General features: G+C 45.2%; 1 protein-coding gene and 1 long non-coding RNA gene across 2 annotated transcripts in view; one reads left to right on the top strand and one right to left on the bottom strand.

Moving 5' to 3' along the window:
• Positions 1-1,460: 1,460 nt before the first annotated feature.
• On the bottom strand, positions 1,461-21,418 carry PSMD9 (proteasome 26S subunit, non-ATPase 9). The gene is made up of 6 exons (XM_040443933.1): positions 21,192-21,418; positions 16,418-16,520; positions 11,896-12,107; positions 9,651-9,752; positions 2,570-2,658; positions 1,461-1,839 (listed from the first exon to the last, which is right to left on the bottom strand). Exons 1-6 carry the CDS (start codon positions 21,327-21,329, stop codon positions 1,812-1,814), a joined length of 672 nt encoding a protein of 223 aa, XP_040299867.1. The 5' UTR covers positions 21,330-21,418; the 3' UTR covers positions 1,461-1,811.
• A 57-nt stretch (positions 21,419-21,475) lies between these two features.
• The window catches only part of LOC121010362 (uncharacterized), a 22,259-nt gene continuing 17,157 nt past the window's right edge, over positions 21,476-26,577 (top strand). The window contains exons 1-2 of the long non-coding RNA XR_005781123.1: positions 21,476-21,618; positions 24,975-25,019. This is a non-coding gene — a long non-coding RNA (uncharacterized LOC121010362). The remainder of the gene's footprint in view (positions 21,619-24,974; positions 25,020-26,577) is intronic.

Here is a 26,577-nt window from a genome sequence, read left to right as displayed (position 1 = left end):
CTCAAAGAGACAGCACACGTGGCCATCCTCAGGTTTCTAAAAGGAGACTTGGCAGGAAACCAGCCAAAGGCACTGAGGCAGAAAACTCTTTGGTGCTCTCATTTTAGGACAGTGTGAATGATGCTCCCTATCCCCCACCCCCAGGCCCCACCCAATGCTGGTTGATTAATAAGCATACATCTCAAAAAAAAAAAAAAAAAAAAAAAGGGGATCAAACTGATGGTACAACCTGTGTTTATTATAAACTAGGATTTATAAAAAGAGATTGGAAAACACACTTGAAATCAGAACACACAATTTAAACAGCAAACACTGGTAAGCGTGGCATGTTCTGTGCCTACAAGGGGGGAACACATGTGGAGGTACAGCTAGAATACAGTTTGGGGCAAGAACTCAACAGGAAGGCTTTCCAGTTGAGCGATGAGAATCCATGCCTCGAAGTACTGCCCCAGTACTGACTCCTGTCAAGGCAAGCTGGTTTCTGTATCCAACCCAAACAAATCCACTCCCAAGGAACACAGGCATGCCAACAGAATGGGCCACACCTGACCTCTGAAACAAAGTGGTCTGCAAGAACTATGGAGATAAACGTGGTGATAAGGTGAAGAAAGAAAGACACAGGGTCACTAAGAATCACCGAAACCCGTGCTGTCACGTGGAAGAGAGAAAATAAAAGGAAGGAGGCTGATTCAAGAAGTCAGATTGGCACACACTGGTTCCCCTTAGCCATCGAGCACACCTTGGCAGTTTACAAGCTACTCTTGATCTGAGCGGATGACCAGGAGGTTCAATTATAAAAAGTCAAATCAGAAGATAATTTGCAAGGTTTTTTTTAATTCAAGAAACAAAGGGAGCTTGCTGCCCTCTGGTGGGTTACAGAAAAGGAAGCCGACACCATGGTGGGCTACCTGGGGAGCCTCCTGGCTTTCCCTGTTCTTCCAGGGAGCAATTTTGGCCCCGGATGTCCAACTGCTGGTCCATCTGCCAAGGATGCAATTTCTGTATCCAGAGCAGCAATGCCACAATACAAATACAGATGGTGCAGCCTGAGTGTTTGGAAACCTCAGTCACTAAGGATGACATTCCTGAAGTACTGTTGGCCTAATCTTGACTTCAGCACCACTGTTGGTTTGTTTTGTCCAACCCCGGTTTTTGTTTTGTTTTAAAGTAAGCCGTGTGCCCTATGTGGGGCTTAAACTCAGAACCCCAAGACCAAGAGTCGCATGTTCTACCGACCTAGCCAGCCAGGTGCCCCTGTTCTGTCCACTTTCTTTTTTTTTTTTTAAGTAATCTCTATACCCAACGTGGGGCTTGAACCTACAACCCTGCAATCAAGAACTGCACGCTCCACTGACTGAGCCAGCCAGGCGCTCCTGTCTTTCTAAAATAATGTTCTAATTTCTGTCTGAGCTTTGGTTTGGGAGGCTCATAAGAAATTCAGTTAGGGTGGATAACGTGGGTCATATCAGCACTGTAAACCTGTGTTTATTTGGGGGAAAAAATCCTAAAAGAATAAAGACATACTGGCACCTGCCAGAATAATTCCAGCCCACTTGCCCACAATCCAGATGGCTCCCGCATAGGGCCATGGCCTAATATGCGAAAGACGCCAACGACAAACCAAGTTAACAATGTCTTAATCCCAAGAGATTACACTGGGAGGCCATAGTATTTCCACTACCCAGAAGTTCAGGCTTCCAGCCTCTTCCAGATGCTTAAGCTTCAGGGAGAGAAAAGAAGGAAGAAATCCCCACCAGACCCAAGTCCCGGGCCAGGGAAGATGTCTTCTTATTACTGTTCCCCAGAGGCAATCATCTTTGCAAAGGAATAATGTTGCAGCTGGAAGAAAAGAAAAAGGAACAACGTAAGTTTGGCAACTCCATTTAGCAAGATCAGAAAGTGAGCCGTCTGAGTGTTTCATCCACATTCTTTAATTCTTTTACAAATTACAAATTACAAATTACAAAAATTTTAAAAATTTTTTTTTTTTAATGTTTATTTATTTTTGAGACAGAGGGAGACAGAACATGAGTTGGGGAGGGGCATAGGGAGAGGGAGACACAGAATCTGAAACAGGCTCCGGGCTCTGAGCTGTTAGCACAAAGCCCGACGCGGGGCTCAAACCCACGAACTGTGAGATCATGACCTGAGCCGAAGTCGGACGCTTAACCGACTGAGCCACCCAGGCGCCCCTCTTTAATTCTTTTAAAGCACATGCCCAGTTCTCTGCACCGACAGCACAGAGCCTGCTTCAGAGTCTCTGTCTCCCCCTCTCTCTGCCCCTCACCTCCTCACACTCTCTCTCTCAAAAATAAATACATAAATATTTAAAAATTAAAATAAAGCAAATGCCCAGTTAATGAAAGAACCAGAGAGACCAGGGTTCCCTCTGCCTCCAGATCTGCAATCTCATTCCTGCCACAAGCATTTATCAAGAGTTTCTGCAGGCAATCTGGGGAATGCCATCATTTCCCAGTGGCCCCCACCTCCTCCCCACAGCTTTATATCCAGCAAACACCCAGGTGACAACCGACAGTTGCCTTATGAATAAACAGAAATGATACTTTACCCCAGCAGTCCTTTTCCTGCCCAGCGGGTTGGGACAAGTCTAAGCTGGTGTTTCTCCCCTCTGCGGATCACGGTCACATTCAGGGGCTTCTGAAAGGACAATAAGCTCATATATTCAACCTGTTCAGAATCCAAAGAGATTCAGACTAAAATGCCGAGATACTGATTTTTGCACGTCAGGTTGGTAAGGTGCTTATATGAAGTATAACCTGGCAGTTGTCAAGAGTGTGGGGGACATGGCGCTCTTGGGGCGGCTAATGGGGCTGCAGATTGGTACCATCTTCCTGGACAAACACGTCTCCCCACGAAAAAAAAAACCTTTAAAAGGTGCCTACAAGATACATTTTGCAAAAGTACAAGATGATATATGAACAAAGTGTTCATTCTAGGACTGTTTATAAATTCAAAAACTGAAAACACCCAAAATATCCCTCAATAAGGTATTATTCAAATACAGCAGAGTGAATTAAGCAGTTTTGGTAAAAACAAAACAAAATGAGCAAAACATGAACCCATGTGAATACATGTTTTTTATTTTTTTACTTTTATTTTTTTCAAGGAGGCTCCATTCCCAATGTGGGGCTCGAACTCACGACCCTGAGACAAAGAGTCACATGCTTTACGGACTGAGCCAGCCAGGCGCCCCTCAATATGCGTTCTAAAAGGACATAAAGATTGCTTCATGCATACAAAGGTTTCTGGAAGATAATACGAAAAAACTGTTAACAGTAATTACTTGCAGAAGAAGCACTAGGAGTTTGGAGTGAAAGACGACATTTGCTTTTATATCTTTCCATTCAATTAATTTGTTTTTATTATGTGTATGTATTACTTTAGTGTGAAAAATTAAAATAGCATACCAAGGAAACTTACGAATTACAACAAAGTGCATCAAAATCTAGAACTTGTGTGCATCAAAGGACACTACTGACAGAGTCAAAAGTAACTCACAGAATGGGAGAAAATACTGGCACATCATATATCTGATAAGGGATTAATATCCAAAATAAACAAAGGACTCCTACAACTCACAATAACAGCAAACAACCTGATTAAAAATTAAGCAAAAAAACCTGAGTAGACATTTCTCCAAAAAAAGATAAACAAATGGCCAAAGAGCACATGAAAAGATGCTCCACGTCACTAATCATTAAACAAATGCAAATCAAAAACACAATGAGGTGTCACTGCACATCCATTAGGATGGCTACTATCTAAAACCAGAAAATGACAAGAGTTGGTGAGGATGTGGAAAAATTGAAACCCGTGTGCACAGCTGCAAGAGAATGTAAAATGGTGTCGCTGCCGTGGAAAACAGGGTGACTGTTCCTCAGAAAACTGAAAGTAGAATTACTACATCATGGGAATGCAAGCTGGTGCAGCCACTCTGGAAAACCGTATGGAGGTTCCTCGAAAAACTAAAAATAGAACTACCCTATGACCCAGCAATTGCACTACTAGGCATTTATCCACGAGATACAGGTGTTGAAGGAATAAAGAAAATGTGGTCTATCCATACAATAGAGTTTCATTCAGCCTTAAAGAGTAAGGAAATTCTGACACACACAACAATACGGGTGGACCATGAAGACGTGATGCTAAGTGAAATCCACCAGCCACAAAAGAAGAAATATCGTCTGGTTCCACTGATAGGTGCAGAGGCATAGAGACAGAAAGCAGATTAGCGATCACCAGAGGCTTGGGGAGAGGAGAATGCAAAGTTAGTGTTTAACAGGTATAGAGTTTCAGTTTGGAAAGATGAAAAAGTTCTGGAGATGGATGGAGGGGATGGCTGCAGAACAACACGGATGTACTTAAATGCCAGAGAGCTGCGCACTTAGAAATGGTTAAAATGGGTTGAGTGTCCGACTTCGGCCCAGGTCATGATCTCACGGTTCCTGAGTTAGAGCCCCACATCGGGCTCACTGCTGTCAGCCTGTCAGCACAGAGTCTGCTTCAGATCCTCTGTCCCCCTCCCTCTGTCTCTCCCCCGCTTGCACTCTCCCCCAAAATAGTATTTAAAAAAAAAAGAAATGGTTAAAATGGTAAATTTTATGGTATGTATATTTTACCACAATTTTTTTAAATTAGGGCAGATCTATCAATGTAATCTCTGAAATGTGACAAAATAGAGCATGAAGACAAAAACCAAAAAGATGCCATTTTTCACTCAGATGGTCAAAGAATGAGACTGCCAATAAATAACACAGGGGAGAGGGGTCAAGAAGCAAGCCCTCACATACACTATTCAAGAAAATGTGAACTAATCCAAGCTTTTTGGAGGACACTGTGACATCTATGAAATCTATAAATGGGCATTGCCTTTGACCCAGTAATTCCACTTCTAGAAATCTCTCGGACAGAAACCCTCCCACAAGACAAGAATATTCACGACACCATTGTTGCTGATGGTCAAACCCTGGGAACAACCTAAATGTTCTGTGTGGAGGGATGGTCAAATAAAAGGTGGTAGACCAAGCAATGGAATATGGTGAAGGTAGGTACGTGCCCACACGGAAATCCCCTCAAAGGGTAGGGGGAAATCCAGAACAGTATGTACGGTAGGTCTTGTTTGTCTTCTTTTTCTAAATCTTTTTTTCATGTTTATTTTTGAGAGGGGAGGGGAAGGAGAGGGGCAGAGAGAGGGAGACACAGAATCCAAAGCAGGCTCCAGGCTTTGTGCCTGGACCGAACCGAATCGGATCATGACCTGAACCGAAGTCGGACACATAACCGACTGAGCCACCCAGGTGCCCGTCTTCTTTTTCAAAAAGCAATCACTATGGACATATTCATTCGCACTTAGGAAATATATGAGAGATACACTGAGTGCTTTGGTTCTAGAAACAATACCCCTAGACAAACTAGAAACCCAGAGGTCATCCTTGACATGGGCTAGGTGTCATATTAAAGCCTATGTACTTCCATCCTAAAGGTCTCCTAGATTTGTCCACTTCCTTCCACCTCCAGCCCATTCACCAAAGCCACCATCACCTCTTGACCAGGCTGCTAAGACTGTCAGCCCTCCAATCAGCTCCCTACCTAGCATCTGGAGAAATCTTTCCAAGACACAAAGCTGCTTACATCTGTTCCTCTCAGCTTGCAAGTGTGCGTATGGCTCTCTACTGCTCCTCAGGAAAAAAGAACTACATCTTGACTAGGGACCACAGGGCCTCATGCATTCTGGCCCCTGCCAACCTCCCAGACCTGCCTCCTCCTCCCTTCCTCTCTCCCCCTTGCTCTGGTCTCCAACCATCTCCTCCAGCCCTCCCACCTCAGGGCCATGACCCTGCTGGAAAACTCCTCTCCCCGCCAGTCTCCAGCCTTGAACAACTTCTAACACTCACAGGTCACGTCCTCGGGAACCTTATCCCAACCCCCGTCGTTGCTCTCCTAGCCTCCTCAATCTTTTCCTTCATAATACTCATGACAGTATAGAATTACCTTGGATTAATGCCGGTCTCTCCCACCAAAGCGTCCCCGAGGCAAGGGCCTTCTGTTTACCTTTGTTGTTCCCGCTTTAGCACCCGCACCTTGTCCAGCACTCAAACAGAGCAGGGAGGGTCCTCGGGAGGGAGAGACTCAGGACTTTTATCCTTTCCTCAAAACCTTTTGCATTAAAAGTGCATTATTTTGGGGGCGCCTGGGTGGCTCAGTCGGTTAAGCGTCCGACTTTGGCCCAGGTCATGATCTCACGGTTCGTGGGTTCAGGCCCCACGTCGGGCTCGGTGCTGACAGTTTGGCGCCTGGAGCCTGCTTCACATTCGTGTCTCCCTCTCTCTCCGCCCCTCCCTAGCTCACACTCGCTCTCTTTGTCAAAAATAAATAAACTTTAAAAAAAATTTTTTTAAGTGCATTATTTTTATTTATGTGAGATATAATTCATATACCATAAAATGCATTTCAAAGTATACAATACAGTGCATTTTAGTATATTCAGAGATTCGTACAACCACTCCCACTATCAATTCCAAGACATTTTCATCCCTCAAAAGGACCCCAGTACCTATTAGCAGTCTCTCCCGATGCCCTCCTCCACTCAGCCTCTGGCAACCACCAACCGGCTTCCTGTCTCCGTCCATCTGCCTGTTCCGGACACTTCACATAAATGGAATTCTCAGATACGCAGCCCTCTGTGCCTGGCTTCTTTCACTTACCACAAATCCTTTCAAGGTTCATCCATATTACAGCAGGCCAGCACTCCATTCCTTTCCACAGCTCAATAAAATAAACGTTGTTTATACTAAAGATGACTTTTTTTTTTTAATTTCAGATTTGTTTTCCTTTGAAAATACATGCATTTGATCCAGAAAGGCAGCTTTAGGAAGTTATCAAAAGAAACAGAGATAGAGATTGGTCTACAAGAGTGTTCATTTCTAGGTTTCCCTAAAATTGGAAACCACCTAAATGTCTAATAACAGAATATAGTGTTTTTTTGGTTTCTTCATCATTTTTCTACGGACACAGAGTGGACCCTTGATTCTCAAGTTGGGATTCTGGTTCCAGGAGGATCCAGGGCCCTGAGGGGGGTGAGGTGTTCCAACCCCAGCAGCTCAGCGTTTTTTATCTATTTGATATATTGGAATTCCCCGAGAAATTTCATTTGAAGAAAAGGTTCTGTCGCTTAAAAATGTTCAATGACTACTTTTGTAAGGAAGGATTTATAGCGTTATTAACTATAGTCACCATGCTGTGCATTACAGTACATAGTAATGTTGTATAGCATATTTGAAAGTTGCTATGAGAGTAAATCTTAAAAGTTCTCATCACAAGAAAAAAATATATAACTATGGTGATGGATGTTAACTACACTTATGATGATCATTTTGAAACATATACAAAAATGGAATCATTACACTGTATACCCAAAACTAATATAATGTTATATGTCGATCATACCTCAGTAAAGAAGAAAAAAGGGGGGGGGGCTCACAGATCTATGAAGAGCTTAAGAATATATTTAACTAGAAAAGACAGACTCAAAACCAGTAGCTGTTATCACTAATCACCAAAATTGGAAACAACCTAAATGTCCCTCACTGGTAAATGGGTAGGCAATCTGGCGTTCACCTACACGGTGCAGCACTACTGAGCAACAAACAGGAGTGACTACACGCACGCACGACGACGTATGAATGAATGAATCACAGACGCATGATGCAGAGTGAGAAGAAGCCAGACTTAAAGGGCCCTATATACTGGGCAGTTCCATTGACAAGCCATTCTAGAAAGGGTGAAACTACAGGGCTGGAGCACAGCTGAGCGGTTGCGTGGGGTGGGGGCTGGGGGAGGGGTTCGTCACCAAAGGACATGGTGCCGTTTCGGGGAGGATGACAGAATTGCTCTGTATCTTCATTACGGCGGCAGTTACCAAACTAGGTACGTGTGTCAAAACTCACAGCACCGCACAATGAAAAGGGTAAATTTGGCTGTAGGTAAATTACACCTTAATCAAGATAACCAGGAGCTCTATATGCTGGTATATGAACAGACTGACCCTGGAAGGACACACAGCTGGAAAGTGGCTACTTCCGGAGGAGAGGGAGATTCTCCATCATGTGTTCTTTGGTTCTGCCTTAAACTCAGGTTATGTATTACCTCTTCGAGAAAAAAAAAAAAGGCGTATTTACAAAACAAACCAGTAACAATGATCCCAGACACCTGCCAGTTTTGAAGTATGTGCACCAAGGTGTGCAAGAGACATGAGTAAACCATAACACGAGGAAACTCCAGGGAAAAGGAGTGAAAGATCAAGAGAGACTCTGGATAAACATAACAGAATGAAACTACACCTGCACCACTTCCAGGAGCCTCACTGGCAAGACAGGACAGCAAAGGGACAGCAGAGGGACACGACCACAGGACAAATAGAACGGAAGGAGACGGTACGGAAAGAGACGGCACCAAAATGAAAAGCTAACAAACTAGACAAGTGGTCACTGAGCAAGTACAGAAAACACAAACCCTGTTTAATTTACCCCTGTAAATTAAAGAAAAAAAACACTTTCCAGTAATCAAAATCACCATAAACTAAGTTAAAAGACCAGGAGCTAACAGGAGAAACATATGTAATGTGAAAACAGGCAAAGGTTTAATATCTGTTATGTTAAAAAAATTCCTGGGGCGCCTGGGTGGCTCAGTTGGTTAAGCATCCGACTTCGGCTCAGGTCACGATCTCACTGTCCATGAGTTCGAGCCCCGCGTCGGGCTCTGTGCTGACTGCTCAGAGCCCGGAGCCTGTTTCAGATTCTGTGTCTCGCTCTCTCTCTGACCCTCCCCCGTTCATGCTCTGTCTCTATCTCAAAAATAAATAAACGTTAAAAAAAAAATTTAAAAAAAAAAATTCCTACAAATCACTTTTTTAAAGGGACAAATACCCCAGTGAGAAAAAAATATATAAACAATCCACAGAAATCAAAATATGACCATTAATTCACGTAGAAAATAAGGACACTCAACCTCACTGGTAACCAGGAAAATACAAATGAAAATAAGATGCCACTTTCGCAAAAACGTTAAAAGTAATAGAGAGTTCTGTTGATGACGTGATGCTCTCAGGCACTGCTGATCAGGGTACAAATTAGTAAAACTTCTTCACATTATCTACTGTAACTGTGTATAATACACTGAGAGCCTGTAAGTACTTTCCGGTATCAATGTCAAGAAATAGCACATGAACAAGAATGTATGACCGTTCGTGCTGGTAAAAAAACCGGCAATCACCAAAACGTCCACTGATAAGGCAGGGGGTGGACAAACTGGAGTCCACTCACACAACGGACTGCTGTGCAACAGTGTAAAACAGCAAGGTGTGTGGAAATGAAAAGACTTCCAAGAAACACTGCTGAATGAAAGCAGGGATAGGAAGGAGGAAGGGGTATTTACATAGGGTGGCTGCAAAGGTCTTATACAGGTGTCATCTGTACAAGATGAGGGATGGGCCTAAGGGAGAAAAAAACACTCCAGCAAGTGCAAAGGCGCTGGGCCTGAGCAACATCTCTCTGAAGGCAGTAAAGACCCCAGCGACGATTCCTGGCCCTAGCGATTCCAGGGTTACTGACCGGATGTGACTTCCAACTCACCCCCTCACTGTGTTGTACCACGTTGCCAATGTTATGCAGAGACTGGAAGTTTTGGGTGTTCACAGAGCCAAACTCCACAATCTCATCATCCACTTGCAGACCCTAGACAGAGAAGAGAAAATAGAAAACGAGGGTAGAGGTTAAATGTGCTTCTGGTTTCTTTGCCCTTCCACATCCAACTTTAACATCCAGGCCAAGAACGTGTTTTCTACAGGGGAGAATGGCAGGCACAAAGCAAAGAGGTCAGGGGTTTAGCTACTGCACACGGGAGAGGCTGGTGGATAACTGGGCCACCTCCCCCTGCAGGTTCCTTCTGGGACAGATCTAGTGAAAGGGGGCCACATCTGCCCAATATCTGATAAAAGCTGGGGTTGTACAGGCCTTCAAGAATGAGGGGAAAAACCAAACGCTGCCTTCTGGGGTCCCGACCCAGGTTCAGGGGCAAGAAGAGGCAGAGCAATCTGAGCTTATTTTGTTCAGGGGTCAGAATTTAGACCAGTTTGCCCTAAAGGTCCCCAGACAAGCAGCCACAGGCGCAAGGCTGACCCAGGGCTAGTGTGACCCTTTCATTCCAAGAACACAGATCAGGATTCATTCACTCCTTCAACTTATATTTGTCGCGGGCCAACTACAGCCTGTGCTCGATGCTGTGGACAGAGTAATGAGTACAACGAAGCTTCTGTGTAACTTAACGTCTTGTGACCATTAAAGATGGTTGGCAGGCCCTGGCTCCAGGACCCGGCTCCATAACTGAGGAGCAATGTGTCCCGGCACAAGTTACTTCAGAGCTCAGGGGCTTTTTTTCACGGGCAAAATGGGGGTAAAGATTACTGCCTATCCCAGGAGGTGGCTGTGGGATTAAAGATTAAATATGCAACCACATGAAAACTTGAACATGATGTTCAGAGTAGCATTCTTAATAATTGCCAAAAAAATGGAAAAAAAAAAAAAACAAATGTTAACTGGTGAATGGATAAAAACAATGTGATGCAGCCATACAATAGAATATTAATCAGCCATAAAAAGGAAAGAAGGGGGTGCCCGGGGGGCTCAGTTGGTTGAACATCTGACTTTGCTCAGGTCGTGATCTCAGTTTGTGGGTTTGAGCCCACATCGGGGTCTGTGCTGGCAGCTCAGAGCCTGGAACCTGCTTCGGAGTCTGTGTCTTCCTCTCTCTCTGCCCCTCCCCTGCTCATGCTGTCTCTCTCAAAAACAAATAAACATTAAAAAATTTTTAATAAATAAATAAAAAAGGAAACAAATAGGGATACATGTTCCATCAGGGATGAACCTTGAAAACATGATACTAAGTGGACAAAGCCAATCATAAAGCATCATACATTATATGATTCCATTTACATAAAGTATTCAAAATAGGCAAGTTCATAGAGACAGAAAGCAGACTTGTGGTTCCAAGGGGCTAGGGGAGATGGGGCTAGGGGGTACAGGGTTTCTTTCTAGAATAATGAAAATATTCTAAAATTGATTGCAGTGATAGATACATAGCTCTGTGAATACACTAAAAGCCATGGAATTGCATACTTTTTTAAGTTTATTTATTTTTGAGAGAGAATACAAGCGGAGGAGGGGCATGGAGAGAGGGAGACACAGAATCTGAAGCAGGATCCAGGCTCTGAGCTGTCATCACAGAGCCTGATGTGGGGCTTGAACTCACAAAGTGCAAGATCATGAGCTAAGCCACAGTCGGACGTTTAACCGACTAAGCCACCCAGGTGCCCCGGGAAATCATATACTTTAAGTGAGTAAATTTTACAGTGTGTGAACTGTATCCCAGTAAAGCTATTTAAAACTTTCAAAAATACACCAGGTAAGATCTGTAACTCATTCGGCAGGACAGCCAGTGCCCAGCAAGGATTCAGTAAATGGTGGCTACCGTTGTCATTCTCGTGTCTATTACTCACAGCCCAGCTAAAATACGCCCAACAAGAGATCCTCTTTCCCTCTCTAGCAATATTTATCACCTTCTGCCTTGTGTCCCAGGCCTCTCCCTGACCAGTCTGGTGGGAAGCTGGGACTGACTCCTCTCGAAACCCTGGCCCCAGCACAGGGCCGGGCCCCCAGGCCTTGGCCAGTGCTTGCCAAGTGAGTGGGTAAAGTGAAGCCGCAGCATGGAGAGATGACGAGTCTGTGTCCACAGTCCCACCCGGCCCGCACCCCCACCCCAAGGCTACCTGACCCACGGCGCTCTCTGGCTATGGATTTCCGTGGCCGGGTTCTGGCTTACCGCGATGCTGGCCGGGGAGCCAGGGCTGATGCTGTTCACTTTGGCGAAGGCCTGAGGGGGGCTGAGGCCCTCGCTCTGGTCCAGGTTGCGGCTCATGGCCTCTTTGTGGGCCTCAGCCATGTCCCGGGCCTGCTTCTCCTTGTCCCGAGCATGCAGCTGGTGCAGGGCTTCCTCCACCTGCTTCATGACCGCCTTGTGATCATTCTGCAGGCCTGGGAGGAGAATGCCGTATCAGGGGACAAGGAAGACGGCGGAGGACATGAGACTCCCACATTCATTCCCTGAATATTCAACAAGCACCTCCTACATGCCAGACACTGGACTAGGGGCTGAGGACAAACGTGTGGCCGAGACAGGGGACCACCCTCACGAAGCTCAGTCTAGCAAGGGAGGCAGCCACAGAACAAGTAAATTACAGTCACATCTGATGACTGTGATGAGGGCTGGCCAGCCAGGACCTGACCTTTTTAGTCTAGGAGATGAGGGGAGACTTCCCCAAGGCAGCGCCGTTTCAACTGAGACTTGAAAGGTGAGCAGAGGAATCATCCCGCTTTACTTCCCACCTAATTCCTCCGGAACGAAAAATGATGCCTAAGTCTACTAATACACGGCAAGTGATGTTCGGTCTGAGACCTAACAGGACAAAAGCTGGACATGAGGAACCGTGGGGTAAAACCCTCTGATTTTTTTCAGTACTGATGGCTAATTCAAAATGTTGCAAAATAGGGCACCTGGCTGGTTCAGTCAGAAGAGGCTCTTGATCTCTGGGGTTGTGAATTCAAGCCCCATGTTGGCTGTAGAGATTACCAAAAAAAAAAAAAAAAAAAAAAGATGTTGTGAACCACGATGCCAGTGAGTGAGTCACCGCAGCAGGCCAGTGCAGCACTGGCCTGGTTGGCAGCATTTTGATAACTTTCTAAACCTAAAAACAATTTCCTCTATTTCCTTCATTCAAGCCAGCTCACTCCCAAGGTTCCCTTTGAGGAGTTTCAGAGGCCAGAGCCGCCAACCAGCACTGCCCACCAATCCACGTCCAGCATCTGTGGGTCACGGACTTTCAGACTTTCCAGATGCCCTCGACTGGAAGCACACATGGCCACCTGACCTGGTTCCTCTGCCTCCGTCACTTCGAGGGAAGGGGAGGCCCTCAGGCATAATGGGACTCTGGGACCCAACCCACAGGAGCAGACACAAGAAAAGAAGCCAGATTTGAATAAGTAGAGACATATATGTGGGCAGGGACTTAAAACAGTGTCAACATATAATATGTGGTCACTGTCTGACTAGAAAAGACCCCCTGGACAGTAAGCTCCACAAGGACCCCCAGAACCTTCAGCAGTGCCTGGCACACGGTAAGTACTCCATATATAGCTGCCGGTGATGGAATGGATAACTTCACTTATAATCTATTGCAATTCTAATCAGAATTCCAAAAAAAGTTATTCTCTTGGACAAAATGTTTCCAAGGCCTAGTTCAAAAAAATAAATTTGCAACTATAACAAACTCAGTATACTAAGATGTTAGTAATAGGGAAAGCTGGGGACTGCATGGGACCTCTCTGTTAATATGTTTCCAATCTTTCTGTAAATCTAAAACTGTTCTAAAAAATAGAATCCATTTTTCTTTTTTCTTTTTTTTAATGTTCATTTAGAGAAAGAGAGAGAGGGCAAGCATGCATGAGCAGGGAAGGTGCAGAGAGAGAGTGAAAGGGAGAATCCCAAGCAGGCTCCACGCTGTCAGGGCAGAGCCCTTCTCGGGACTTTATCTCACAAACCATGAGATCATGACTTGAGCCAAAATCAAGAGTCCGACACTTAACCGACTAAGCCGTACATACAGCCCCCACCTCCTCTCCCCAAATCCATTTTTAAAAATACAAGAGGAGCACATGACTGATTCAGTTGGTGGAGCATGTGACCTGATCTCAGGGTTGTGAGTTCAAGCCCCATGTTGGGTATAGAGTTTAGAGTTTACACACACACACACACACACACACACACACACACACACACACACAAAACAAGAAACTTCTGAGAATAATTTTTCAAAAGATTGATCAGCATTGCTCAACCAGATTCCTTTTTTTTTTTTTTTTTTAATGTTTATTCAGTTTTTGAGAGACAGAGTGCAAGCAAGGGAGGGACAGAGAAAGAGGGAGACACAGAATCTGAAGTAGGCTCCAGGCTCTGTGCTGTCAGCACAGAGCCCAACACAGGGTTTGAACTCATGAACTGCGAGATCATGACCTGAGCCGAAGTCTGACGCTTAACCAACTGAGCCACCCAGGCGCCCCACAAGCAGATTCTTAAATACAATAAAGTCATTAAGACAGTGTGACACCGGGGTGCTTGGCTGGCTCAGTCAGAAGAGCATGTGACTCTTGATCTCAGAGTCATGAGTTCAAGCCCCAAGTTGGGTGTAGAGATTACTAAAGAAATAAACTTAAAAAGACAGTGTGATATTAGCAAAGAGATTTATCAACAGAACAGTGCAAAAAACTTGAGACCTAAATATGTCTACAAATTCTCTATGTAATACTGCTAGCATTTCAAATGAATGGAGAAAGAATAGGCTATTTAATAAATGGTGTTGGAACATCCGGGTAACCACCCGGAAACAAATAAGTCAGTGCCCTCTCTCACACCACAGGCTCCGCTTCTCAAATTTCCCCCAGAATCCTAAGTGCCGAGGAAAGCAGGTCACATCCCTGGGGAGTCTGAGGGTTTAGCCAAAAGCCCCAAATTTCCCTCAGTCTGATCGTCTTAATACGGCTTTTCCCTATCCTGTATCTTCCCTTTGTTTTTTTTTTTTTAATTTTTTTTTTCAACGTTTATTTATTTTTGGGACAGAGAGAGAGCATGAACGGGGGAGGGGCAGAGAGAGGGAGACACAGAATCGGAAACAGGCTCCAGGCTCTGAGCCATCAGCCCAGAGCCTGACGCGGGGCTCGAACTCACGGACCGCGAGATCGTGACCTGGCTGAAGTCGGACGCTTAACCGACTGCGCCACCCAGGCGCCCCTCTTCCCTTTGTTTCAATACAAAGATGGCGTGCTTCTTTCCCCCAAATCTTCGAGGCAAAGTGACACTCTAAGAAGCTGTTCTGGGATCACACTGCAGCTTTGAGGAATGGTCGGCACCTTGAGCGGTGTCTCCTGCGGTTACTTGCGACCCCAGTGAGCAGCTCAGCTTTATACCACGACGTGCTGAGGACGGAGTTGAGGTTCACGCACATAAAACAGAGGTCCCTGAGTGAAAAATGTGCACGACAAGTTCCCCTCTAAAAGGACTTTGTGGCAGAGGCTGCTGGTTGCCCGCCTGTGACGGGGTGAATAACGGCCCCCAAAGGTGCTCTCGTCCTTGTCCCCAGAAGCTGCCCAATATGTTACTTTCCGTGCCCAAGGGGGCTTTTTCCAGAGGTGGTTAAGTTCAGGACACTGAATGGGGAGATCATCCTGGACTACCCAGATGGGGGGCCCAGTGTGACCACGAGGGTCATAAGTGAAAGAGGAAGGCAGAGAGTGACAGGAGGAGGTGGGACGGTGGGACCAGAAGCTGGGGGATGACCTTGCTGGCTTTGACGATGGAAGGAGCTATGAGCCACAGGACACAGGCACCTCCAGAAGCTGGAGAAGACAAGGAAATGGGCTCTTCCCAAGAGCCTCCAGAAGGAACACAGCCCTGCCAACACCTCCACCTTAGACCAGTGACACCCATTTGGACACCTTATTATTGTAAGAGTAAATCTGTGCCATTTGAAGCCACTAAGTCTGAGAATTTATTCCAGCAGAAAACAGAGAACTGATACACTATCCAAACACTTCTCTCCACTTGTTCCTCAACCACGAACAAATACATGATTTTATTTAGGATCGTGAGATGCCCACCGTGGGGTACATCCCCCAACATGTCTTGCCGGCAGAGGGGCCTAGGAGGCGAAACAGAAGTCACTGCAGCAAGGTGGGGGTGGGCCCCCAGGACAGATCTTTGAGGGGAGGGTGCTGGCTGGCTAAGGACCTTTCGTCCTCCTTACTTTCTTCCTTCCCTCCCTTCCTGCTTGGCGCACGGACACGGTGACCCTAAAGCTAGACATGTCCTAAGGATGGCAGAGCCAGGGATGTGGCGGCCAGCCCTGCACTGCCGACCTCCAAACGTCCGTACCGAGGGACTGAGCGCTTCTGTGTGAGTGACCACAGCCAGGTCACTATCCTTACCAGCTCATACATAACTGCTTTGATTAGGATGGTGAGCAATATTTGACTTGGGCTTCTATTATCATTTCAAAAAAGTTTCCAGAGTGTAGCAAAGTCCTTAAAAACGAAATGAAAAACGAAACCATAAATTTAGAACCCTAGAGGCCAAACCATTTCCTCCGTTCTGAGTCCCTCGATGGGGGGCGGGGGGGGGGATGGTAAGAGAATCACATCAGGGCAGAAGTGGGGGAAGCAGATTACTATGGAAGAAGGAGATTTCACTTGTGTGCCTTCAGCCTCGGGAAGGGCCCTGCACGCGCACCACTCACAGACGATGTTGTGCCTTGCGGTCCGGACTTGGTACAGGTCCACATCTGAGCGGGGGTACCCCTCGCAGTCCACCAGCGGCTCACTCATGCCAACGCCTTTTTGCTGGAGGGAAGACACATGGTTAAGATTTCACAGGTGTGAAGTCCTCCAGACCTCCTTCCCTGTGCAGCCTTCATAAAGGTGACAGTAACAAAAGCCGCCACATGCTGATCGCTTAGCACAGGCCACGTACTTTCCCCACATGCTCCCTCAACCACCCTCAAAGTGGGGGGTGGGGGGGGTGGGGGCACTATATTTTTTTATTGATTTCTAATAACACAAGAAATGCAGGAATCCAGTCTCCTCTTTTGAAGTCAGAACAGTGCAGATTAAAGCTTTGCAGCTCATCCCCAAGGCCAGCCTCTTGACTCCTCCAAACACTCCTTCCTACAGCAGCTGATAACCTGGCTGGTGGCCTTGGAAGCTGGAGGGGAGTGAAAACCCCAAAGGACATCCAGCTGTGGCAGGCCCTCGGTTCTTTCTGAAAGTAAAAAGAGATCTGAAAGGGATTTCAAAAGGTTTTTCATCCCTCAAGGACACACTGACATCAATTGCCTCTAGGGAAAGGAATTGGGTGGGTGGCTGGGGGACAGGGAGGGAAGAGGGACTTTTCATTTTATACCCTTTGGTAGACTCTGAGTTTTGACAATGGACGTATATTCCCTATTCAAAACAATACATTTTAACATTTTAAAGACTTTTCCTGCATAAATCAGAGCATAGCGCACAAAGGCAATGCAAAGTGTCGTGTTGTGTGATAGAGGGTAGAGATTTTGCAGTCAGACTTTGATTTTTTTTACTTTTTTTTTTTTAATGTTTATTTATTTTTGAGAGAGACAGAGACAGAGTGTGAGTCGGAGAGGGGCAGAGAGAGAGGGAGACAGAATCCAAAGCAGGCTCCAGGCTCTGAGCTGTCAGCACAGAGCCTGATGTGGGGCTCGAACCCACAAACCGTGAGAGCATGACCTGAGCTGAAGTCAGATGCTTAAACGACTGAGCCACTCAGGTGTCCCAGTCAGACTTTGATCTGAATCCCAGTTTTGCCGTGTACAATCTGGGTGCCCTTGGTTAAGACTCCTCTCCAAGCCTCAGCCTCCTCGATTATCAAATGGGAATAATGGCACTCACCTCCCTTCCCACTCGCGATGAGAATTAATGAGTTGACCTGTGTGGACAGCTTAGCACAGTGCTAGGCGCACCCACAGTGGGGTGAATAGTGGCCCCCAAAAGATATGCCCCAACTCCTAAACCCCCAGAACCTGTATATGTGACTTTATTTGGAAAAAGGATTTGGAGATGTAATTAAGGCTCTTGAGATGAGACTGTCTTAGATTCAGGGTGGGCTCCAAATCCAATGACAGGTATCCCTGTAGAAAAGGAAGGGAGATCCAGGACAGGGGATCGTGTGACCAGGGGCAGAGACTGGCGTTATCCAACTGTAAGCCAGGGACGGCCGGCAGCCACCAGGAAGTAGGACAGGGACATGACATGGAACAGATCCTCCCTCCGAGCCCCCAGAAGAAACCAACCCTGCTGACATCTTGATTTCAGACTTCTGGCCTCCACAACTGTGAAAGGCTAAATGTGTCATTTTAAGTCACCCTGTTTGTGGTAATTTGTTACTGCAGCCCTAGGAAATTAATACGCATAAAAGTAACAAGTCACAGCTGTAATTATGGCAGCAGCAGAAAAGGTGCCCAGGATACATATGTGCAGGACGAAAGATTCCATTCACTTCTCTATCTGGAAGCCACTGGGTTACACCTACTGTTTCCTGTTATTAACTGAAGTCCATAGTTTACCTCAGCCTTCACTCTTAGTGTCTTACATTCTATGAGTTTGGACCAATGTTTAATGAATGTACCCATCATCACAGTGTTACACAGGGTATTTTCACTGCCCTAAAAATCCTCTGTCTTCCACCTATTCATCCCCACCACTACCCCTGATCCCTGGCAACCCCTGATCTTTTTACTGTCTCCACAGTTTTGCTTTTTCCAGATTCTGGTTGGAATCCTACAGATGTAGTCTTTTCAGACCGGCTTCTTTCAGTCGGTAATATGCAATTAGGGTTCCTACACATCTTTTCAGATCTTGCTAGCTTATTTAGTTTTAGCACTTAGTAACATTCCATTGTTTTGAGATACCACAATTTATTTACCTATTCACCTATGTAAAGACCTCTTGGTTGGGACCCCTGGGTGGCTCAGTCGGTGAAGCATCCAACTCTTGGTTTTGGCTCAGGTCATGATCTTGAGGTTGGTGGGATCAAACCCTGCGTCAGGCTCTGTGCTGACAGCATGGAGCCTGCTTGGGATTCTCTCTCTTTCTCTACGTTCTCTGCCCCTCCTCCACTTGTGCTCACTCACTCTCTCTCTCAAAATAAATAAATAAACTTAAAAAACAACAACACCTCTTGGTTGCTTCAAGTTTTGGCAACGGTGAAAAAAGCAGCTATGAACATCAGGAAAGTTTTCGTGTCAACATGTTTTCAACCCCTTTGGGTAAACAGGATGGAGCACAACTGCTGGATGGGTGGTAAGAGAATGTGGAGCTTTGTAAGAAACTGCCCTACTTTTGCATCCCTATCAGCACGGGATGAGAGTTCCTCCACACCCTCACCAGCGTCTGAAGGTGGAAATTCTGACACATACACAGTACATAGTAGCACCTCGCGGGTGTTTTAATTTGTATTCTCTGATGACTTAGGACGTGATGCATCTTTCTATATGCTTCTTTGCCATCTGTAGATCTTCTGTGGTGAGGAGTCTGTTAAGGTCTTTGGCCAATTTTTTTTTTTAATGTTTTTTACTTATTTTTCAGAGACAGAGAGACAGAGCACGAGCTAGGGCGGGGCAGAGAGAGAGAGAGAGAGAGAGAGAGAGACAGACAGACAGACAGACAGACAGAATCCAAAGCAGGCTCCAGGCTCTGAGCTGTCAGCACAGAGCCCGATATGGGGCTTGAAACCACAAACTGTGAGATCATGACCTGAGCCAAAGTTGGATGCTTAACCGACTGAGCCACCCAGGTGCCCCCTTTGGCTGATTTTTTAATCAAGTTATTGTCTTTTTAGTATTGAGTTGGAAGAGTTCTTCATATTTTCTGGATCCCATGTTAGGTAACTGCAAATATTTTCTCCCATTTGGTGAACTGCCTTTTCCCTTTCTTGACTGTGTCTTTGGAAACACACATTTTAAATCCTGATAAAGTCCAATTTATCTACTTTTTCTTTTGTTGCTGGTGCTTTTGGCATCACATCTGAGAAAGCTTTGCCTGATCCAAGGTCACAAAAGTTTATTCCTAGGCTTTATTCTAAGAGATTTATAGTTTTTGCTGTCTCTTTTTGAAAACAAACATAGAGCAGGGCTTCAAGCTTCAAGCTTTTAGCCAGTGATGGTAGCTAATGACAAGGAATGAACATATTATAGCACCGATACGTATTTTTATTTTATATTAAAGGGAAAAAAATCCCATTTTCCCCCATATGCTGTAGAGCTATAAATTTTTCATTTAAACTAAATCAAGTAAAAAAGTGGATCAACTTAAAGAAAAATACCAAGGGAACAACAGTATAGGAGGTATATGGATACAGCATCTGCTTGAGGTAGAAAGTAACTAAAGTTTGGGAAACTGTTAGCATAATGTTGAAAACACAAGTTCTGGATTGAACAGGCTTGATATCTGAATCTCACTTTGAGACTTTAAGTAAGTGACTTCCCCTTTCTGAGCGTCAGGGTAACATCCTAACTTCACAGGGTGGTTGTGTGGATTTCATGATCTAACACACACATAAACCAACACTCTTCAGGCATACAATCAGCACCAATAAAATGGTACCCTGGCCTCCGTATGATGCCTCTATCTTACTCCCATCACCTAAAATGCATTCCATCCACCCTACATAAGATGTCTTTTATTCTTCCTCTGCAAATTGATTTGTGGCTTTACACTAAGTGACATAAGAAAAACTATCAGTTTGGTAGCCAGACGACCAGGGAACTAGACCCACCACTGCCACTTCCCAGCTACATGACCCTAGACTAGGGTTTGCCTCACCCTGGGCCTCAGTTCCCTCCCTATACAATAATGATAAAGAGCCTTACCTGTCACTCAAAGCTCGGTCTTTAGACCAGCAGCATCAGCAGCGCTGGGAATTTGCTAGAAACACAGCATCTGCACCTGCACTCCCGAGCTCATCAGAAACTGAAATTTTAACAAGATCCCCAGTGCTTGCCAAACACACGAAAGCTTAGGAAGCTCTGACGTGAGCGGGTTAGCAAAGCACAGATCTTCTGGTACACGGTCAACAAGGACTGACGATGCTGGTGACATCTGAAAATGTATTAGCTCTGTGACCCGAGGCACGTTTAAGTAACGCCTCTGTTTCCTCATCGCTAAAATGGGTAGAGTAACAGCCTCAAAAGGTTGCTGTGACGGTTAAATGAGCTCATCAACGTAAAGCAATTAAAACAGCGCCCGGCACACGGTAAGCGCTCCATAAACCCATGCTACGGCACCAACACCGATTATTCTTCATTGCTAATATTACTTGCCTCCTGCCGACAGAGGCCGCAGTTGCCGCGCCTTGGGCTTCCCAGGGAGGGAGAGACACACAGTTGAGAGCTCAAGCACAGGCCTCCCCTGCCTCCCAGTCCTCCCAGAACCGGGTGCCAGGTCAAGAGGCCCCGGGCTCCTCCTACTCCCGCCAGGGAACCCCGAGCCCACACTCACGCTCTCCAGCACGTCATAATTGGCTTTGATCTGCGCCTCGATCTCCTCCTTGCGCCGTATCAGCTCCTGGATGTCGCTGACAGTCACTCCACCAGCCTGAGAGGAGCCTTCGCTCTGCCCGGTTTGCTCCTCCGACATCCTGGACCTCCGCGCGGTATCCTGGACTCCAGGCTTCCCGGCTTCCTGGCTGCGGACGCCTGAGGGGACTACGGCTACGGATCCGCCCGCGGGCCAAACTTCCTCGGACATCAGCAAGCGCGAGGATGGGCAAGGGGCGTGGTTTGCGGGAGGGCGGGGTCGCCGGAAGCCACACCCTTCTGGAAAAAAAAATTGGTCTGGTGACTAGCAAGGACCACTACGGGGAGAAAAGGATTCCAGGTCATTCACACGCGCTGTCACCAGCCGGAACAGGATGATCTCTTTCTAGGTGACCCATTTGCTTTCTACATTCATTCAACAGACATCTATTGAGTGCCTACCACGTGTTTGTGCTAGAGCACTGTACAAGGCTATCTTCAGTTCAGCTCTTCACATCTACCCAGCCCTGAGCTTTTGCAAAACACCTTCAAGCTTTATCCCCCATTTTAAAAAAAGATTTTATTTTGGGGGTGCCTGGGTGGCTCAATCGGTTTAGCGTCTGACTCTTGATTTCGGTTCAGGGCATGATCTCACTGAGTTCAAGCCCCACGTGGGGCTCTGCAATGACAGCATGGAACCTGCTTGGGAATCTCTCCCTCCCTCTGCCCCTCCCCCGGTGGTGCACATGCGCTCTCTGTCTCAAAAGAAGCTTTTTAAATTTTTTTTTTTTTTTTTTTTTTGAGACAGAGAAGGACAGAGCATAAGCAGGGGAGGGGCAGAGAGAGAGGGAGACACAGAATCTGAAGCAGGTTCCAGGCTCTGAGCTGTCAGCACAGAGTCCAGTGGCGGGGCTCAAACTCACAGACTGTGAGATCATGACCTGAGCTGAAGTCAGTCGCCCAACCCACTGAGCCACCTAGGTGCCCCTCTCAAAATAAACTTTAATAAAAAAAAAAAAAAGGAAAAAAGATTTTATTTTTAAGTAATCTCTACATCCAATGTAGGGCTCAAATTTGCCACCCCGAGATCAAGAGTTGCACACTCCACCAGCTGAGCCAGCCAACTGTTCCCCACCTTATCCCACATTTTACAAACCCTACAAGCTTAGGTTCACATCCGGTTCTTGCCACTCACTGTAATGTGCATGACCTTAGGTAAATTACTTCACTGCTCTGAACCTGTTTGCTCATCTCTAAAATGGTTGCATAGTGACGGTAATATATCTCAGAGAGCTGCCATTTGCCAACAAATATTTATTAAATGTCATCTATATGCCATACACTGTCCCAGGAGCTAGAAAAGTAAAGAATTGAGTTACAACTCAGTACCTCTTACATATTAAGGCCTCTATTGGGGTGCATGGGTGGCTCAGTCAGTTAAGCCTCTGACTTCGGCTCAGATCATGATCTCACAGCCTGTGAGTTTGAGCCCCGCATTGGGCTCTGTGCTGGCAGCTCAAAGCCTGGAGCCTGCTTCCGATTCTGTGTTTCCCTCTCTCCCTCTGCCCCTCCCCCACTCATGCACGCACGCGCGCGCTCTCTGTCTCTCAAAAATAAATACACATTTTTTTAAGAATTTTAAAAAGGCTTCTATAAACTTTGATAAAAATAGTGATGATAATAATAATTTATCAAATACTTACAATGTGCCAGGCACTGTTCTAAGTGCTTTACATGTATCAATTCAACAACCTTGTGAAACCTGGGTCATTATTGTCCTCATTTGACAACTGAGAAAACCCTTTCAATAACCAACTTGTCCAAACAGCAGAATAAACTTCCAAATTTTCAACCTGGCTTACCCAAATGATAAAACTTAACATCTAAACATGTGCCCCCTAATATTTTGCACTCAAAAGGCCATACCATTACTTATGTAGCATTCAAACATGTTCCCCTGAATCTAATCCTGGCCAATAAACACAAATCCAAATTAAAGAACATTCTTCAAAACAAGTGGCCTGAACTCTTCAAAAAAGGTCAATGTTGTGAAATACACATACACAAGCTAAGCAATCTTGGAGTTTAAACAGACACAATAATTAAATTCAATGTGTGATCCTGGATTGGATCCCAGTTCTCTTAAAAAAAAAAAAAAACTATAAAGGGCATTCTTGCAACAATTAGAGATGTTTAAATATGGATAGTATAGTATCAATGTGAAATTTCCTGATTTTGGTACTAGTACTGTGGTTACATAAGACAATGTCCTTAGAAATTGTACCCCGTGGTATTTAGGGGCAAGAGAGGCAATTTACTTTCAAATTGTTCACAAAAAAAGTACAAACATATATTTGTAGACAAGAGAATCGTAAGGTAAATGTGATAAAGTAAATAACTGGTGATTCTGAGTAAAACACATACCAACATCCTTCTTACCATCTTTGCAACTTTTCTGTAACTTTGAAATTCTTTCAAAATAAAAAGTTACAAAAATAATCTTTATAGAGAAAAAAGTAGGATTGATTGCATTTGGACTCCTTTATTGTGTTCAATTATCTTCTTTAAATAAACTAACATTTCGGGGCACCTGGGTGGCTCAATCAGTTAAGTGTCCTACTTCAGCTCAGGTCAGGATCTCGTGGTTCGTGAGTTCGAGCCCCACGTGGGGCTCTGTGCTGACAGCTCGGAGCCTGGAGCCTGCTTCGGATTCTGTGTCTCCCTCTCTCTTTGTCCCTCCCCTGCTCATGTTCTGTCTCTCTCTCCTTCAAAAATAAACATTTAAATAAATAAATAAGTAAACTAACATTTCTAACCCTGACCCCTCCCACCAAAAAAAAAAAAAAAAAAAAAAAAAAAAAAAAAAAAAAAAAAAAAAGAAAGGAAGGAAGGAAGAAAAGAGAGGCCTGATAACTAAATACAATGCACAATCTCCAACTGGATATGAGATTTTTTTTTAAATACTAAGCAGCAGCTTTAAAAGATATTATTGGGAAAACTTGAAAATTTTAATATGAACTTTATATTAGATTATAGTATTGCATCAATGTTCTATTTCTCTTGCTAAAATACTGGTGTTCTAGGGGCACCTGGGTGGCTCAGTTGGTTAAGCGTCTTGAGTTCATCTCAGGTCATGATCTCCCAGTTCATGGGTTTGAGCCCTGTGTTGGGCTCTGTGCTGATGGCTCAGAGCCTGGAGCCTGCTTCGGATTCTGTGTCTCCCTCTCTCTCTCTGCCCTTCTCCCGCTGCTGCTCTGTCTCTGTCTCTCTCAAAAATGAATAAACATTTTTTTAAAAAAATTTTTAAAGGGGCACCTGGGTGGCTCAGTCGGTTAAGCATCTGACTTCGGCTCAGGTCATGATTTCTTTCTTTTTTTTTTTTTTTTAATTTTTTTTTTAACGTTTATTTATTTTTGAGACAGAGAGAGACAGAGCATGAACAGGGGAGGGTCAGAGAGAGGGAGACACAGAATCCAAAACAGGCTCCAGGCTCTGAGCCGTCAGCACAGAGCCCGACTCGGGGCTCGAACTCATGGACCGCGAGATCATGACCTGAGCCGAAGTCGGCCGCTTAACCGACTGAGCCACCCAGGCGCCCCGACAGGTCATGATTTCATGGTTTGAGCCCCGCATCAAGCTCTGTGCTGACAGCTCAGAGCCTGGAAGCTGATTCAGATTCTGTGTCTCCCTCTCTCTTTGCCCCTCCCTCCTTTGCTCTCTTTCTCAAATACTCAACATTAAAATTTTTTTTTAAATTTTTTTACAGGTATTGGTATTCTAATTATCTAAGAGAATCCTCTTATTCAAGGAGGTGAGTGCTGAAGTATTTAGAGATATGGTATCATAATTTCTACAACTAACTTGTAAGTGGTTTAGAAAAAAAGCTGTACATAAACACGCCTAAATATTAAAGGCATGGGGGGGGGGGTGTTGGAGAATAGAGAGGGAGAGAAAGAGATTAAGGGAAAGGCAAAATGTAACAACAGGTAAGTGAAGGATATATGGGTGTTGGCAGAAACTATCTTGGAATTCCTGAGGTCTGAAATTTTTCCAAATAAAAAGGGCAGAGTGGAGATTCCTACCCATGCCTCTTGTGCTGCCTGTGTGGGAAGATTTCCACTCATCTGAAACCAGAGCTATTTTTGTTGTTGTTGTCGAAACCAGAGCTATTGTTTAAGTCACTGTATGATGTTATTGTCCATATTATCATTATAATAAACCTAGATCCAGTACCTTCTACTGCCTTCATAGCTCTCAAATCCATCCGTTAACTCCTCCTTCACCCACATCCCAATACCCCAATCTCTTGCCGGATCACAGCGGCCTCTGACCTGCTCTCAGCTTCTAGGTTGCCCCTTAGATCCATTCTCCACGTAACAACCAGAAGAACCCTACCCTAAGAATAACACTGTCGTTCAGCTACTTAAAAGCTTCCAGTGCTCTTCTCTCGGCTTTCATGACCCTTCTAACCCCTGCTTGCCTTTGGATACACACACACACACGCACACACACACACACACACACCCCACTTATTTTCCAGCCACACTCAACATCTAGCAGTTTCTGACACATTTATTGCTCAGTCTCTCTCAGCACTGGGTCTTAGCACCCTCCTCTGGAACACCATGTCAGGCCAGGCTGATTCCAACTCCTCCTTCAAGATCCAACTCAAACACTACCTCCCTTGGAAATCCTTCTGTGACCCACCCCAAAGCTAGGGTTGATGTTTACTGTACTTTCCACATGTATTATAAATGCGTATTTACCTGTGTGTCCCATGCACTAAGGATTCTTAGAGGATGTGGGCTGAAGCTTGTTTACCTTCAAATGTTTGTAAGTGAGTGTTGAATAGAGGACGCAGAGGAGACAGGCTGAGAGAACAGTCTGCTCCTCCCCCATTCCTGTCGTTCTGGTTCTTTTTACCTGCAGTGGCCTCAGACAGCCAGCAGATCCTTTGTTTTAGAAAGCTGCCACGATCTAGGAGAACCTAAACCGGTTACCTCTTTTTATTCCACAACAAGAAGGGAGCCAAGAGATAAGGAATGGGGAAACAGAGGCAGGACGCTAGAGCCACACCAGGAAGACATGGTTGGACATACTTCATATGGCCTGGCTGCAAATTTTCCTTGTTTTCCCTCCTGCCCCCAGGAGTCAGACCTACTGGCAAGACAATTACCTTTAGTCCTGCGGCTCTAAACCAACGGGTTGGCCTCCAAGGCCCAAATAGTGTGAGTTGGTTCACTAAGTGTTTGAGAGAGAGACAGAGAGAGAGAGAGAGAGAGAGAATATATATATATATATATATATATATATATATATGTTCCACACATAATGTAATCTCCACACATAATGTGGGACTTGAACTCACA

The sequence above is a fragment of the Herpailurus yagouaroundi genome, unplaced genomic scaffold (genome assembly GCF_014898765.1).
Source record: "Herpailurus yagouaroundi ecotype Mexico unplaced genomic scaffold, PumYag 191, whole genome shotgun sequence".
In the NCBI taxonomy this organism is placed as follows: Eukaryota; Metazoa; Chordata; class Mammalia; order Carnivora; family Felidae; genus Herpailurus; species Herpailurus yagouaroundi.
The sequence above is the reverse complement of the archived record's forward strand: the minus strand, read 5'-3'. Positions and strand labels throughout refer to the sequence as shown.

Excerpts from the sequence above, each read along its gene's own strand:
- PSMD9 (XM_040443933.1), bottom strand. The coding sequence starts at position 21,329 with ATGTCGGAGGAGCAAACCGGGCAGAGCGAAGGCTCCTCTCAGGCTGGT. Across the intron at positions 16,521-21,191 it reads ATTATGACGTGCTGGAGAGC|CAAAAAGGCGTTGGCATGAG; the intron begins GTGAGTGTGGGC and ends TCTTCCCTCCAG. Across the intron at positions 1,840-2,569 it reads GCAGGAAAAGGACTGCTGGG|CTGCAACATTATTCCTTTGC; the intron begins GTAAAGTATCAT and ends CTTTTCTTCCAG.